Source organism: Thunnus albacares, chromosome 6, assembly GCF_914725855.1.
Source record: "Thunnus albacares chromosome 6, fThuAlb1.1, whole genome shotgun sequence".
Classification (NCBI taxonomy): domain Eukaryota; kingdom Metazoa; phylum Chordata; class Actinopteri; order Scombriformes; family Scombridae; genus Thunnus; species Thunnus albacares.
The window spans coordinates 26,294,402-26,312,101 of NC_058111.1; the positions used below are offsets into that span (position 1 = coordinate 26,294,402).

General features: G+C 37.3%; 1 protein-coding gene and 2 long non-coding RNA genes across 7 annotated transcripts; 2 read left to right on the forward strand and 1 right to left on the reverse strand.

The window, feature by feature from the left end:
* Positions 1 to 2,470: 2,470 nt before the first annotated feature.
* On the reverse strand, positions 2,471 to 16,201 carry LOC122983605 (von Willebrand factor A domain-containing protein 5A-like). Of its 5 annotated transcripts, none has more exons than XM_044353535.1 (21): positions 16,009 to 16,201; positions 15,004 to 15,051; positions 14,504 to 14,706; positions 14,188 to 14,410; positions 12,038 to 12,204; positions 11,821 to 11,935; positions 11,504 to 11,679; positions 11,325 to 11,413; positions 10,466 to 10,610; positions 9,173 to 9,252; positions 8,947 to 9,061; positions 8,698 to 8,856; positions 8,439 to 8,542; positions 7,595 to 7,815; positions 7,129 to 7,197; positions 6,606 to 6,650; positions 6,333 to 6,407; positions 4,854 to 4,931; positions 3,509 to 3,678; positions 2,925 to 3,048; positions 2,471 to 2,815 (listed from the first exon to the last, which is right to left on the reverse strand). In XM_044353535.1, exons 1-21 carry the CDS (start codon positions 16,184 to 16,186, stop codon positions 2,736 to 2,738), a joined length of 2,664 nt encoding a protein of 887 aa, XP_044209470.1. In that variant the 5' UTR covers positions 16,187 to 16,201; the 3' UTR covers positions 2,471 to 2,735. The 5 variants fall into 5 exon arrangements, with proteins under 5 accessions (XP_044209470.1, XP_044209469.1, XP_044209468.1 ...); XM_044353534.1 differs by having other exon boundaries at positions 4,845 to 4,931; XM_044353533.1 differs by having other exon boundaries at positions 4,836 to 4,931.
* Positions 12,749 to 14,138, forward strand: LOC122983611. The gene is made up of 3 exons (XR_006403742.1): positions 12,749 to 12,987; positions 13,091 to 13,179; positions 13,977 to 14,138. It is a non-coding gene; the product is annotated as an uncharacterized LOC122983611 (long non-coding RNA).
* LOC122983612 lies at positions 14,681 to 15,157 on the forward strand. Its single transcript, XR_006403743.1, has 2 exons — positions 14,681 to 14,758; positions 14,996 to 15,157. It is a non-coding gene; the product is annotated as an uncharacterized LOC122983612 (long non-coding RNA).
* Positions 16,202 to 17,700: the final 1,499 nt, after the last annotated feature.

Below are 17,700 nucleotides of genomic sequence, written 5' to 3' on the forward strand. Positions count from 1 at the left end.
CGAAAGTGACCCTTTTGGCATTCGACAGAATACGGCTACAGAGCAGCAGCAGCAGCAAGTGCTCCTTCTGTGTGTCTACAAAGGAGGTGTTACAATAAACAATACAATAAATGTAGACAGGACAATAATGGAGTTTGCAATGAGATTTTCAAAAAAGCGACAAAAGCCCTGGTTCAGGTGGATATATCAATGAATTTTATAAGGCTTTCTCAGATCAAATGACCTCATTACTAGTAAGAGCACTTGCTGATGTGTTTGAATCTGGGGAGCTACCGGTGAGAATAACTGATAAGTGTTATACATAAAAAGTGTAAAGAGGGGGAGGCCTATTGCACAAAATGACTATAGATTGCTTACATCTATTCTTGCAAAAAGAGAAGGAACTGCAATAAAACACATTATACATCCTGATCTAACTGGGTTTATTACTAATGAGAAGATTCTGAATATTATAACTTCATTTCCAGAGTAGAGAGAATATGGCTTTAGCTTTAGAGACACAAAAAGCCTTTGATCAGGTATCACGGCCTTGCTTGTTGAATTTGATTAAATGGGTACAAAACAAGTATTCAACTAACCATAAGAACAAATGGTCATTTATCTCAGCCTTTCAGTATTGAGAGAGGAGTATGTCAAATGTGCTTCTTTTTACCATCAGTATTGAACCCTTTCCACGATAAGATTAAAGCCAAATATTAAAGGTATAAAAATCAGTGATGAATAGCACAGAATCATTTTGTAAGTGGATGGCAAATGAAAAAAAAAACAACGACAAAAAAACTTTTGTTAATGGATTAGGCTGACGATTTTCTATATTTTCTTATTGTCAATAAATCTATTGTGTGTGTTTCCAAAGCCTGATATACCATATTCCTCTGTTTCATAGACCTGAAAGGCTACGTCAAAGTCGATGACTTTCATCCTCAATGGTGACAAAGTTAGTCCACCATCATCATTTTTTCTTGCTTTACATCTGCATGAACAATCTCTACACTGTCTAGAAACTGCAGAGCTGTAGCCTACTGAAATCATGAATGATATATTCATATAACATGAATAACTCAGTGTTCATTTATGATTTTTAAACAATTGTGAAAAAAAATGTGTGCCTTAAAAGAGCTAAGACTAGACGGTTTCATCCTGTAAGCTTTTTTTTTATGACTGATAGAAGGTGTATTTTCACCTAAATACCAACTTCTAAATGGTCGTTTGAGTGTAATATTAGATTCAATGACATATATGTACTGTAACTATGATAATAGAAGTTTGTATAGAATTGATTTATTTATTATTGATCTTTCCATAAGCCATTAAAACTGTTTTATTTTTTTCCAGTGAAGTGGAGATGATGAGCACACTCACTGTTTGTCCAGAAAAGTTCATCATTACCAAACAAACAAGATTACAAAACAAATAAATGGGTATGACTAATTGCCTTTTTCCTTGGTCCACTTTTCAGGTGCGTCACTTATGTTCAACCTTTGATTAAATACATTGTTTTTATTTAGTTTTTTCTTGATTTAATATTTATTATTGAGTTTGTGTGTTAGCGTTACTACTATAGTGGTAGTATGTTGCACTGTATGTTTTTCATATGACATCTGCTGTCTGACCTGACTCTTATTTGTCACTGTGAATGGGTGACCAAACTAGTTTCCCCTCTGATGAATAATAAAGTTATCTGACATAATCTAATCACACTTTTAAAGGATAAGTCTGGTGATATTATCTATTTTCTATTTTTCTTGTCAACAAAAAACAAAAATAAACTCATCCTACAGTACTAACAGCTATTATATGTGTATTCAGGGCCTGATAGGCTATATCTTATTCCTCTCTACCATTGACCTCCACTGTGGCAGTTAATAAGTAGTATGGTGGTGTTTCATTAATGGATACAAGGTGGAGATATTGGTGCCATGCTTCAATATGTCGTGCACTTTCTTATGGACAACTTGTGTACCAAGTTTCATTTTATTAAAGACAACAGAATAGTAGAAAAATAATGTTATAATATTACAGTAGCGCCCCCTGTGGGTAGAATTGTAAAAAATGTTAAACACTTGCAGTGTGCATCAGCTTCACAGCTCTCACATAATTAAAAGAGCACCAGTCAAACCTTTTGCGTGTGTGTACAGAACTTTTTCATTATTGTTTTTATATATTTTAATATTATTTCAATCTCTTTTCTGTTTTGATTTATCTTTTCTTTCTGTCTATGTTGTATGCAGCTGATCCTACTGGTCTAATGCAAAGATCTTCTTCTCATTAGACCAACAGGATCAGGTGTATACAACAACTTCATGCTGAAAGGCTGAGGTCTGGTTTCAACAGAAATGCACTGTAATAAATCTATGAGACTTAGTGTAGAGTACATTCAGTACATTCAGTATCCAGTAAAGTGCATGTATCCCTTATGTATGTGCCAACAATGATTTCTCACAGTTTTATGGGACGCTGCATGGAGAAATGTGTTGTTGTCTTGTTTGAGCTTAAATGCACAAAGAAGTTTCAGGTCCAAAGATTCAACTTTAATTTTCTGGAACAAGAAACCATTTCTGATACAAAGCAACATTAAAGCACTGACACAGAAAAACAATTCTGTCTTGTTACATGGCTGATCCTGGATGGATGAAGCACAGTGCAAATATGCTAAGGCACAAGATATCATAAAAGTAAAAGTGCAAAGTAGTAACATTCAATGTTGATGAAGTAAATGCAGTTTAACAAAAACCTCAAATCCCCAGTGAATCTTTCTGCACCTTGCAACCCAGCAGTGCATTTCCAGCTTCCACACACTCTGTCACACATGGTGCTAAAAAAAAACACAGAAGAAGCCATCGTTAGACTGAATGTAGCAGCTGATTATAACCAGTACACACATTTAAAAACATCAGATCAGCACTTATTATTATGATGATTACCTTTCTGAGCACAGAGCCATGATGCAGCCTTCATAGCCAGAAGCTCCCATTCATCCTGAACATCTGACTTGAAACCATGAAGCCAGATCAGAGCCAGAATAGTGGCCCACACTTCCTTGTTCACCTTTATCAGCAAATGAAAGAATAAAAGACAACAGAAAGAAACAAAATCAAGGAAAACAAAGACAGCAAAGCATTTCAAATGAAAATGTGACTGCACAGTTCTTAAAACAGCGGTAACAATATTATATACTAAATAAAATAAGAGCACACTCAAATATGTACAGTACATGTGATTTACTCTCAGATATGGTCAACACCTTTCATTAACAGGTGGTTTAAAAACACCACAAGAGGGCACCATACACAATCTCTCAATCTGGTTGTATTTCTTCTGGACTAATTTCTATTGATTGTTTTTATGGAACAATGTATCTCAGCATGTCTTTTTATTTATATACATACTGTATAGCCCTGATTTTTGTTTTGGTTTTATTTCATGGTGTATGTAACATTTTTATATAAAGTGATTCATTAAATCTGTTTTAGAGTAAGTTCCTTTATTATTTTCTTCAATGACTCACCACTGAAGGTTTGGGGTTTTCCACCTCCTCACTGGTCTTTCCCAGTGCAGCAGCCAGAGCTGGTTCAAGCAACCAGCAACCAGACGCCTTCTGGAGGGACACCAACTGCAGCAAAGGGTCTCTGCGAGGCTGCTTGGGCATGGCGACTTCAACCTCATCATCAATAGAGTCTGAGGACAACAAGAAACTGAAAACTCAGAGCTGAAAACAAAATCAGTCATTACAATTCAACCTCTGGGGACCATGAGTGCTAGAGGAGTTATGGGATCACCAAAGTCAGAAGGATTCATTTTTTGGGAATAATAAATACATTTTGTGACAATCCATCTAGTAGATGTTGAGATGTTTGACTGGAAAACTTTGACCTGCTGATGGCACAAGAGGAAAAGTAGAGGGTCATCAAAGTTAAGACATATTTGTGTTTGGTTTCTACTTTTCTAATTTGTGCATTGATTAGAATATCATGCTGGCTTGACTGGTAAAATACATAACTGAGTTGTACAAATACACTGAAGATTATCGCTATAAGCAGCAATACAGTGATCCAGCTCCAGTCTAGATTTTATCACAAGGTGAAAAAGGTGATTCAGAATGTAGATGGTTAAATTTAAAGCACTTAATATTCACATCAAGGGGTTTTTTCTTAATTTAAGTTTTTTAATTCAGATGGCTGTAACAAATATAGCCTTTGATATAAAAGACAATTCTTACATGCATTACTTGGACCAGATTACATGCATCATTGTGGACTTAGCAACAATGTGTTTTGGAGAAAACAGTTTTGTGTGTGACCACCAGCACACGCCTAACTCTTATATGTGAATCATTTAAGCATTTATGCAAAGGATAATTCTCAAGATAAAATATTTTGGGTAGAATATAAGTTTAAGTAATGCAGCTTAGTTGTAGTAACTACTGTGTATAAAAGCATAATGTCTTTCTCACATGTTGTCAAGTTGAGAAAAGTGGAGTTGAGTTATTCATCCTGTTTGACACAGATCTGTGGACTGACAGCTATATGTGACAATTTTGTAGAGATTTTGAGATATTATTGTTCATATATTTAAACAGTAGCACAGACAAAATAAATGTCTGTGCCCTCCAGAGATAATAGACCCTTGATGATGATGAGCAAAAGCAGTTTTAGAGATCTATGTCCGCAGGAAAGTAGTCAAATCTAATCGAAATGGGATGGTTTTAAATCTTTACTGAAGCTTATTTTCACAGAGCCTGCTGATAAATTCTGGAGGGTTCTGTTTACACTAAAACATCTGAACATTTTGTCTAGTCTATAAAGTTTGTGCACCACCGAAAAAAAAACAGATACCTCTCTCACTTTTGTCACTTTCATCACTTTCATCACCTTCGTCACAGCACTCTCCCAGACTATATCGCTCTGCTTCCCAACTACCATCATCAAAACCTGTTTTCTCAAAAAGAAATGCACTGTTACAATAGCAAAAGTATACTAAAAATATTTAAAACTAATTGAAATGATCAGTGCCTTTAATGTATCACTAAAAGAAATCAATGTAAAGAGAAAAGTAGTAGAGTCAAATCTACATAGGATGGTTTTGAATCTTTTAGTGAACCATATCCTAACAGCATACTAATAAATACATGAGGAGTTTCTTTAAAAAAATCTAAACATTTAAACAAATCTAAACACAGTAATGCTATTATGTTGTGCATCACTCAAACAAAACCTGCTTTCTCAAAGGAATTGCACTGTTACAGTACAAGTGCAGAAAAATCGTTAAATCAGTGTTTATTCTGCATTAAATGGTACAGTGCACTGACTGATGCTGGATCTTGTTGCCCTGAGCTGATCTGTACCTGACTCTGGTTTGTGTCACCTGTGCATTCAGCAGGAAAACCAAGACCTGACTTGTTCATGTTTAGCATCGGGTACTCATCTGACTTCCTATGATCATGACAAGGTTCAACACTTTCAGACCCATAGATTTGGTAACCCAGAGTAACATCTCACAGATTTACTCTACTGCACCCCAAACACATCGGCAACTGCACCGATCTGCACCGTCTATTGTCAGAACACCAATAAAAACTCACTTTTTTGTAACTCCTTTTAATGTGTGATTAATGTTTTGAGCTACTTTGTGCTCATAGTATTTTGTTTTTTAGGATCCTTTTAACTTATGTAAAGTACCTTTGAGTACCTTGAAAAGAGCTCTATTAACAAAATGTATTACTATTAATATTATCATTATGTTCCCCAGAGAATGAATCTCTAATGAAAATGTTAATGTCACCATTATGTTTAATAGCTTTAATTGTCTATTTAATTTTACCCAAGATATTAGCTCACTGGTTTGACCAGGCAGTATTTAAAGCCACTGTTTAGTTAATTTGGCCTTTTGTCTGTGTGCTGTGGAACTCCCTCTGTGTTCATGAGTCTCCTTTGTTTTGTATTCATGGCATTTGCACTATGTATTCTGAAACTGAGAAACAGTAAAAAGCAGAGCTCTGAACCAAGTTCCTGGACTTTTGTGTTAATTTCTGGTCCTCCACACCTTACAGAACTGCTTGCCAACATCCTGATCAACAGGGTTTCAGATACTTACCCAATTTTAACCTTTTTTTTGGCATATGCAACTGCATATGCTGCCTATACCCAGGACTGCTAAAGTCTACCAGAGGCAATACAACTCCTACATACAGTAGTTCACAGTGAAAGCTGCAAGAACTTAAAGAGCATTTCTACTGCAAAAAATGATTTTATATTTACTCCGTGTTTCTATCTATATACTGTTTTCGTAGAAATACACAGATGTGTGTTCATCCCATTCAGCTTTTTACTTACGACTTCCCATGACTGGAGCAGCAAAATCACAACTCTGCGTAGACAAACTCTGTGGCATGGCCCTCCCCATCATGACTTTAAGAGGAAAAAAATGGATATGAGGTCAAGAAAAACAAAAAAATATCAACTAATAAAATACTGGTTTCTGAGTTTATTGCAATGATTCAGAACAAGTAGTTAAAAGTCTTCAAGAGCAGAGAGAAATTCAAGAGCATTTCTGACACAAAAATGTATTTTGTATTTTTTTATATTCAAATTCAGCTTTTTACTTACAATTTCTCCTGGGTGGAGCAGCCGACTTACTACAGCCCGTCAACACTTAAGATGAAAAAAAATACAAAAGAATATGAGGTCAAGAAAATTTTACATGAGAAAAACAAAAAATATCAGCTAATAAAATACTGGTTTCTGAGTTTATTGCAATGACAACAAGTACTTAAAAGTATTACGCAAGATGTTCAATAGTCAAAAGTGCAACTTATTACAAACACAGACAGGTATGTGAACAGGTAATTACACACAAATACACTGTGATAACAGAGTAAATACTTTTATCTCATAGTATAATAAGAGTGATTAATAGATATGTGCTTACACCATTGTGCTTCTCTATACTATCTCGTTGCCCTAGGCAACTGCATATGTTGCCTATACCCAAGACTGCTAAAGTCTACCAGAGGCAATACAACTCCTACATACAGTAGTTCACAGTAAAAGCTGCAAGAAATTAAAGAGCATTTCTGCCACAAAAATGTATTTTTTTAAATTTTTTATTCGAATTCAGCTTTTTACTTACAATTTCTCATGGGTGGAGCAGCACACCTCTGAAGTCTTGCAGGCATACTACAGCTCATCATCATCATCACTTAAGATGAAAAAAAAAATACAAAATATTACATGAGAATTACTTCACAAAAAAGTATCAGCTAATAAAATACTGGTTTTTGAGTTTATTGCAATGACTCACAACAAGTAGTTAAAACCATTACATAAGATATTCAAAATGTTCAAATATTGAAAATGAGAAAAAGTGCAACTTATTACAAACACACACAGGTATGTGAACAGATGATCACACACAAATTCACTGTGAGCTCAGATGAAATGCTTTTAACTCATAATATAAACAAATCTACTAATCACTAAGAGTGATTAGTAGATTTGTGAATGAAGAATGATGATTTCCATACTGTTAAAGCATTACACCACTGTGCTTCTCTACACTATCATCAGTGTTTTTATTAGTTCTTAGAAACACTCACTGGGTGCTGGAACATTTCTGCGCAACAGAGGTCCTTGAATCGCCTTGCTGTCACTTTTATTGACAGCAATGAAGGCGGTGAAGGAACTGCTCACTCCTGATTGGACACTGAGCTCCACCACCTTCTGCTTCACTCGTCCATCTTGCTGTCCTCTGCGCTCTCTCTCTTCCATCTCAAGGGAGCGAATCAGAGTCCGAGCACCCAACCTGTGGACTGTTAGTCTGCAGACAAGAGACAGGAGTTAACTTTTTATTTGTATGAATGCAAAATAGTGATCTATGTCCAGTCAGGACATTTAACAACTTTTCAAAATATGGAAATTAGAGGCAAAATAATAAACATCATTAATACAATTTTTCTTTCTAAATACCCACTAACATGTTGGAAGATGTAACACACACACGCACACACACACACATACACATATACACACACACACAGTCGTGTTTCCATCACTTCAGGGGACCTGAAACCAGAACCCTAATCTTACCTTGACTTTAAAGCCAGTCTTTAGGTGAGGCCCCACAGCATGAATGTGTAAATAGATTTATGTCCCCACCACATGTGTAATACCAACACACACACACACAGTTTGTCTGTCTCTCTATTTCAAGTACTTGGTCTCTTTTTCTCTTTCTGAACTAGAAAACTGAGTTAAATATAAATGTAAATTTACTTAAATTTATATCAATAGAAGGCTATTAATGATGCAGCATTAGTCTATGAAATTATTTTTATACAAAACCATCTGACTTTATACAAATAACCATTATAAACTCAGTATTGTAAAGTCAGTATCTAATTTATGATACTTTTGCTGTCTGACCACTAAACTCTATTTTACCCAGTGTCCTCTGCAGGTTTGAGACTGAAGCGAAGCTGGTTCTGGGATGGATGACCTGCCAGGCTGTACTTCACCGTCACACAGCCCTCTGCTGCCTCTGGACTCTAAGAGAGCATTACAGTGATAGAAACCAATCTTCTTATCTCACAGAAGATGCTACATAGTTTACACTTTACACTTTAACACTTTTATTTATGTTTTTAAGAGCAAAAAAATCAGACCAGAGAGGTATTTCACTATGACATGGTGCTGCTCCTACCTGTCCAGTGAGCTGAGCATAAACCAGTGACCTTTGACCCTGGAAAATTGTTGTGATGGGTGGTGAGAGGACAGTGACAGACACTGCCTTTGGTAAATCCCATGTGACTGAGATGTCCACTACAGCTGGCTGCAGAGCAAATCGCAGCGACTGCATCACCTGAAGAATAAAAAATGTTTATTCATTATTTATTTTTAATTATGTCTTTTGTCTAGACACATTTTTTAATAATAAATGGTCATGTCTTACTTTTGGTTGCATCCTGTCAGTTCCTGTGATGAACTGAGCGTGACCTCCTCCTTCCTTGGCCAACCCATTGATAAGAGCAGAGCTGGCTCCTTCCCCGATCCCAAAAGAGAAACACCTGCAATGAAGTACTTTTGTTTTTAACACACAGAATTCAGACATTGAACATATTCTGGGAATTGTGTGTGTGATTGTTGTATTTTTGTATTTTGTGTTATTGTGCTTTCACCTGTGGGAGCCTGAGTTGTCCCTCACCAGATTTATAACTTCTTTGGTGTTCCCCACCTCGCCGTCAGTAAAGACAAACAGCTGGGGCAGAGAGTTTACATATCACTGTTAGTTACATAACATCATACATGTGCTATGAGTCATCCACAACATATTGAGAGCAGTGTCAGGTTGCTGTTAACACAAGTAGATAAAACAGTGATGTATATAGAACAACATAGGTGTGTTAAATATGAGCCTCTACTAAACTGGTTTGAACTTGGAAAGGACAGAAAATTAGGAACTATTGAGTAGATCAATCAAGCAATTGTTTATAGATTGTATAGGATATGTTATCCCCCATTTATTTCCTATTCTTTACTTGTTTGCTCTGACTACACCAGCAGTCAAACACTTCATGTGCTCCATTAAAACACTGGAACCAGTGAGTTTTCAGTGAGAAAATAACAGAAACAAGCAGCAGTTTTAATAAAAAATGTCAGCAAGCATCAGTGAGTGAAATGAAAACAGCTGAACTGTCACATCTGCTTCAGCAACATTTTCCAGATGTATCACACCTGTTGCTGTCCAAATCCTGTCCAAACCTTCCTGCCACAACAGATCCACACTAACATCTCTCTGTCAACAGATATCATCAGGAAACTGTACAAACTACACCAGACTACATACAGGGAAGAGCTGTGATATAGGTTAAATCTCTTAATGCAGAGCTATTCAGCTGTCACATGTCCCAACTTACTCACTTCAATGTAGACTTACCAGTTTAGACTTACTGATGGTTAAATATGCACTGTATGCTGTATTATGTGGGAATAAGTAAACAAAAATTTAAAAATTTAAAATTTAAAACAATGGATCAGACTGAGTGGCAGATACTACTAATTAAAGACTTTGTTGTGGATCCGGGGTAAAAAGGTGATTGGGACATTGTAAGGGCTTTATTTTGATGGAACAAGCACAGTGAACAGGAAAACATTTGGGTTACAGTGCAAGACTTGTTTCTAAGCACACATGCTATTTTTGCCCATGTGGTCCAGGCCACTGAGACCCAGAGAAGAGACGGAAAATGAGTGGATGAAGGGGTACCAGTTAGTCGGTGTTAAATTAATTGTCTATTTACATTTTTTAGTATTATTCCATAAATGTTGTGTATTTCCATCAAGAATTTAGCTTTCTGTTATTGACACTTACTTTTATATGTACCAAATTACCAGGTAACAACAGCACAGACGTGGTACTGACACATCTACTGTCCCCTGTGCATAATGTGTGTGTGTGTGTGTGTGTGTGTTACTTGTCTTGGTTGACTGGGAATGCAGGGCTGGCTGTAAATGTGTTTGAGGGGCTCCAGGATCTCTGTTCCTCCCAGATCAGCGTCCATCTTCTCAACTTTCTTCAGAGCCTCTTCCATAGTCTTTTCACTGTACTCCACACTCTTACTGCCATCAGAAACACACAAATGGGGGAGGTTGGATGGTTGTGTAGCACTACCAACTTCCACAATTCAATTTGAAATTCATCTCAAGTCTTTTTTATAGCATAACTGCAATCTTTCCCTAAACTTCCTCATGTCTTAACTGTATTGTTGCTGCCATGACCACATTTTGCAAGACCAATTGATTTTGGAATGTTACTATGTCAAAATTTCACTTTGCAGACACTTTTATATAAAGTGACGTACACATGAGAGTTAATACAATACAATACAAGCGAGGATCTATTCAGGAGAGAACAACATGAGTAAGTGCCATGAAGCTAAGTTCAGGTGCCAAGGATGTAGGTGCCAACAAGCAGTGCATTGAGGCAATAAAGTGCATAGAAGCGGATAATGACATTTTGTGTTTGCGAAAGAGCTGGTTCTTTAACTTTTTCTTAAAGATCAAAAGGGACTCTGCGGATTGAATGGAGTTTGGTAACTTGTTCAACCACTGGGGAACTACAGAAGAGAAGAATCTGGCTAGCGACTCTGGACCCTGTTGGGAGTGAATGTTAAAAAACTTTGAGATTAAACATAATTTGGGGTTTTGCAGAATCACCCAATATCGAAGATCTGTCTACTGACAGCACTGACATACAGACACACATGTGCAAACAGTGATATCAAAGACTGAAACACATTTTTGTGGACTGGGTGAAATGAGGCAGTGATTTACGGGAAGATGTGTTGATAACTGGACCCGAAACTGTAGATGTTGAAGTAGCAGCCCATTGGTAAACTCTTCAGCAGGAGCAGTAGAGTATCCTTGGAGGAAGAGAGAAAAGAGAGTGAAGGCCACTGTGTGAGAGGAACACTATGAATGATTTTATGACAAAGTTAACACATAATGAATACCCTGGCACTGCCAATGCGAGTCTCTTTCTGGTTGCGGTTATCCATAGGACAATCCATACTTCCAGATCGATCAATCAAGAACACAAACTCTCCACATGAGGCGACTGAAGACATCACAGCCTGGGGGAACTCAGGGTACAGGCTCAGCATCACCACTGGATCACCCATCAGAGTGCCTGAAACACAGGAAAGAGACACAAAAATGACCAGAAAACTGCTTTTTATCATTTATTAAAACACATGTAACTCATCAGTTTGAGGATGAGGATAATTAACTTTTTATTTACAGAGTAACAACTTCTCTAATTGTCACTCACCAGGCTTGGCAGAGGCCTGTCCTGCCTCCACCACAGCAGTGGGCTGGTGGGCGTCTTTGTAATAAATCAACAGTTCAACATCCCTGTCGAACTTGTGTCCTGCAGCCAACTTGACCTGCAGTTCACAAAACACACTCATAAACATAAATAGAGAGATGTCTTGTTCTCAGTAATGAGGAACAATCACACACAGCAGACACGTTAGCACTCTACATACCGTGGCCTGAGTTTGCTCTGTGTTGAGGTACTGGAGAGGGTCCAGGGAGCACTTGGACTCTACTTTAGAGATTGGACGAGGAGAAAACACCCGGGCAGAGAAAGACAGACTGTAGGGCACCAGAGAGGCTGGAACAGATGTCACCTGGACGCTGCCACCTTCACTTCCTGTGAACAACATGAAACAGGTTTAAAATGTTGTAATCAAAGACATTAAAACCACTTATGTAGCTGAAAACCTTCAGTCCAGATGAGGTTCTGGCTGACCAGGAAAATAGGGGAAACAAATCCTCAACCTAAATATTCTGCTTTAAGTAAAAATATACTACTAAAAAAACTACTAGGTACTCTGAAGGAATACTCATCACTTTTCTGCTGCTTATCAGCAGCCACTGTGACCTACTGTTCTCAAAACACAGTGACACAGTGGTGGAAAGTTAAGCAAAGTAGCCCAAGCACCCTGTGATCATCATTTCCTCTTGAAGGGTCCTGAGGCATTCTCAGATTAGATGGGTTACATAGTCCAGCATACTCTGTGTCTACACCATGGGTTTCCTCCCAATTGCAAGTGCGCAAGTGGGGTATCCTAATCGCATGCCTGAACTAACTCAAACACTGAATTCAAACTGCAGTCTTTCCAGATGTCTGAGCTCCTCACCCTCTCTATGGGGACTAGTGTTAGCCACCCAACAAGGGAAAAGCTCATTTCAGTCTCTTGAATCCACTCCTGGAGCCAGGGCTGGGAGGGCAGCTACAGGGGGAATGACAAACCAAAGACAAAGGGCAAGATGAAAAACAAATTGACTATAAAACTGAATTTGACTCAACACTACCTTGTTAGGGTAGTAAGACAGAAAACAAAACACCTCCCACACTTGGCTGCCAGTGAGGAGAACAATCATGCTGTCAGTCTGAACACAGTTTAATGCTGTTTAACAAGTGAGATGTCAAGTATGATTAGTTTTCTAATCCTTGCAGGTTCATTTGAACTTCCTTTATTGAAACATTGGCCTTTGACCTTTCCGTAACTCCAAAGTTATCCTCACTGTGATAGATATCAACACTTGTAAAAATGCTTGCAGTGCGCCAGCTTTGAATGGGACTTCTGATTATGCAGCACTAACTGTTCGCTAACTGGTGAAGGTGAGCGAGTGGCTCCAATACTTAGTTTCACTGTTTGTTAAACCATGTCATCCCATTTTCTGTTTCTACAGGATTTAAATAAAGGAGATGCAAAGTGTTTGTGTGGTGACTTTAAAAGAATAGTTTGATATTTTGTGAAATTATTCGCTGTCTGTACGGTAAATTTGTTGTTAGCTTAGCTTAGCATAAACACTGGAAATAGGGGAAAACAGCTAAACTGGCTCTGTCAAAAGGCAAGAAAATCAAGGAATATCTTGCTTTGTTTAACCCTAACCCTTTCAAATTTGAAAAATAATTGCACAAAATGTTTGTTAAAGGTATACTGTGGGGTTTTTGACCACTAGTAGTGCTATGAAGCAATGTTTTTACAACTAAGTCACCATTTTTGTATCATATACACACATAAGGAAACAAGCACGGTAGGACACAGCAAAACAATGCATATTCTTGTTGACTGTTTCATGCTATTTTTTAGATCAACTGTTGTTGGTGCTAACAGCAAATAAGTATTTCAATACGCTTGCAAAGGCAGTGAAGAAGAACACTGCTCACCAGTAAACATGGATCTATGATGCAGGATTCAACATATTGGCTTTACAAATGTTTTACAAGGAAGTAAATTAACAAACACGTTTGTGAAGGATACACACAGTGTATTTTAGTAAGACACACTGAATATTAACATAACTTTTGTTTGTTTATAAGACAACTCCACAGCCCCCTGTAGGTGTTTGTATAAAAAAAAGAATAAGAGCGTTTCTCAAATGTCAATATTGATTTCAGCCTCAAATTCACAGATTGTTTGGGATGTACTCGTCACCACAGTTGGCAGAGGTTGGAAGACATAAAAGGAGTTTTGAGGTGATGTACTCTATCGATGCACAACAGGTTTTGGCTTCCCCCATTGTATGTGGGTGCACTTGGCACCAGGTGCATCACTGTCGCAGTAAGACTCTTTTTGTCAGGTGTGGTGTGCACTAAGCAGAAAGTGTTGGCTGGTTTTCCTACCCTGAGGTTGGTAGCGAGGGTTGAGCACAGCAGGCAGACAAAACCTCAGCCCGTCATCAGCCTGCACAGCCAGCTCAGTGACGTACTCCAGCCTGATGGAGGCGCTCTCTCCTGGAGGCAGACTGCCCACACTCAGAGAGAATATATCCGGGCTCTGATCACTCTCTTCCAATAGGAAGGCCTGCTGACCAGAGCTCAATGCGTCATCATACTCCTCATGAGCCTGCAGTACAGATGACACATGTGAGTAATGGTTGGTGTGCTTACTGTCTTTTCAGATTCATTATAGTGAATACGTATTTACTGTCTAGCTCACCTTCTGTTTCTCCTTCACCTCAGCTACAATCTGTGTTTGTCCAATCTTAGCACTGAAATGACAGACAGCAGCATCTCCAGGCAGAGGGAAGACAAAAACAGCCTCCAGTGGTTTGTCCTCCTTGTTCTCGTAGAGCAGAGTGGAGACCACTGTAGCCACATGGTCCCTCACCTCCAGCTCCACTTCAATGCTCTTCAGAGGAACTGATGAGAAACAGACAAACACAAAGACTGTGTGACAACTGTTGTCTTTTCTGTGGGTGAAGATATGATTTCTGATTGTAATTAAGGTTTTTTTTCTGTACTGAATTGTTACATTTTTAGCCACACAACAGTTGTACTTTCTTGTTATCCAAGCTGATAGTTAAAATCAGTTTGTGCAGGAAACCATTGTGTATCTGAAAGCCTTTACAGCCAACATTTGAAGCTTACATGAGTACAAAAAAAGGTTTTGTTGGAAATCATATGTTTCTGTGTTGGTGTTTTCTAACAGCTCTGTACCTGGTTCCTTCTTGGCAGTTAGCAGACCACAGTGGTTCATCTTTGCACCTGTGCAACAATTAACAAGGACATATAAAGACGTAATTCTGCCGTGATCAAGAATGACAATACTGTACATCATAGACATTGATCAACAATTAAAATAAAAGACGGATTTCCTGTTTCTTTTTAAAAAAAAAATTCACATGAATGTCACAAAAATCATTTCCTAATTATAATTATAACCAATTACTATTGATTTCCGAATGAATGGGTATTTGGCGCTATTTTTGGCATTAAAAAAATACTCTTTTGGCCTGATGGAAACGTTAAAAGGTGAAAAGAGGAGAGGAGAGTATGACCACTGACTGAATGTGGCAATATTAACAATAATATACTATTGATGATGCATTATTATGTGTTAAAAGCTATTTTTTTCTTTTTTTCGTTCAGAGAAAAGCAAAACATTACGACATAATTGCGACGTCTCCATATACCCTTAATACGCTGTAGTCATGCTGTATCAGTACATAAATAAATCTGCCAACACTCCCGATGTTTGCGGGTGTCTCCCTTTTTTGAACCCTTTCTCTCGCTGTGATCCTGATCGTTAATTACTCCCGTTAATCTCCCGATTTCATAGTTTTTCCTTTTCCTTATCACAACCTGTTTGTGGTACTTTACAGCGTGTGCGCGCAGCTGCTCTCTGCGCAGGTAACTTAGTCCTTCATACTATCACCTGTGAGTCACTACCTGCAGGTAGCGCTGGTATAGAGAGGACTGAGGTACTGGTTTGTCTCAGCCAGTAACTAAAGTTAAAGTACATATATTGGCTTTCTACTCGCGAAGGTTAATAATAAATGATTAATTCAATACAATATTTCACTAAAATTCTTGTGACAATTACACCACCATATACCACAAATATTATACCAGTTGTATAAAGGTTTTTCAGCTGTCTCATGATTCAGTCTGCTAACGTGCGTCATCTGTAACTACGTAAATAAACACAGAGGAAATGCATACCTTTGAGGATGAATGTTTCTGATGAATTTATTGGAGTTCCTTCCAGTAAATATGTGGAGTCAAACTTGTAAGCTGTGCTCAAACCAGGAAGTTTATATACAGATACAGTCACGCCTCCGATTGTACGCTCGATTTCCATATAAAAGAGCGCCGGGTGGGTGGAGCTTGAGCTTGGCATGTGAATTCCCAAAGATTTATGCTCGAAAACAAAACAAATGTCTGACTCTTGTTGTTATTCAGTAATGTTTCTGAGTGCTGAAAGATCTTTGGGGACAAGTGTTTTTTTTGTATTTAGGTTGCAGCTGCTTCAATGGAAATGATAGATAGCTCCAAAAATAAAACTCACTTCACCTGGTAAGAATGTGAACAAAGAAAGTTTTACAGCCCACACAAAAATGCCTGACAGTTGTTGGCAGTTCTCTATTCTTCCTTTCTTCCTCTTCGCAAACACACACGTTGACACACCAGCACTCTTTAATCACAGTATAATTTCCCTGCAAAGATGTGTTACATATATATATATATATATGTATATATATATATATATATATATATATATATATATATATATATATATATATATATATATATATATATATATATATATATATATATGTGTGTGTGTGTGTGTGCGCGCGCTGGCGTGTGTGTGTGTGTGTGTGTGTATTTTAATATATTTTTAAAATATATTTATATTGTTTTATTATTTATTGCATATTTTATTTAATTTTGACAAAGTTGGCTGCTTTTTAATATATAAAGACTGCATACATACATTATTATCTACATACTTTCTGCAGCAACATAACACACTATTTTTCGTGATATTTTATCATAAAAGCAGGTGATTTTAAGTAGCACTTAAGTTTATTCTATCTGAGACACAAACTCTATTATACATTAATGGGTACCACTTTTTATTATCCACTCTTTATAAGATATTTATAAACATTAATTGATTAAATTAATAATCTAAAAATGCTTTGTAGATCATTTATATGGCATTAATAAGAATAACATTTGGGTTTCCAGGTTGTGGGAAATCCCCCTCCAGCAGCAAACTTGTTTTATCTTTTTAGGTCTTTAGTTCATCATGAAGATGGACTGTTGGACTTACTTTCTGGAAAAAGGCTGCAGGGCATCAGGACCTACATCCATTTAAACACAGATTATTAACATTCACATCTGTAGACTTGATGGTTTGCTACAAGAGCACTTTATTAATGCTTTATTAACATTTATAATAGCAGGTGACTGACAAAGTTTAGCTCATTATTGGTTTATTAGAATTTGGGAAACTCAAACTCAAAGACCCATTATTAATTATTATTATTAATGACTTGACGGCTTATTAGAAAGTGAGAAACATTGGACCTGTAATTAATGGGAGGGGTCTTCCTGTGGAACTTAAGAGCTAAAAAGACAAAAGAAGAGAAGAAATGTTGATACTGGAGATACATCATCATTAATAAAGCCATTAATGCTAATTAATGATTATAGAGCCTTTTTAAAGGGTGACTTATCAGAAAGTGGCACCCAAAAATGTAATTTAAAAACATTTTTATGTTGTGGTGTAATCTTGAAGGGTCCAAACCATCACAGACCGACATCACACACCTAATACATGATATACAAGGTGTAGCTGATAGTTTGAACGAGTGCAAGCAGCTTACCCACAACTTTCACATACCA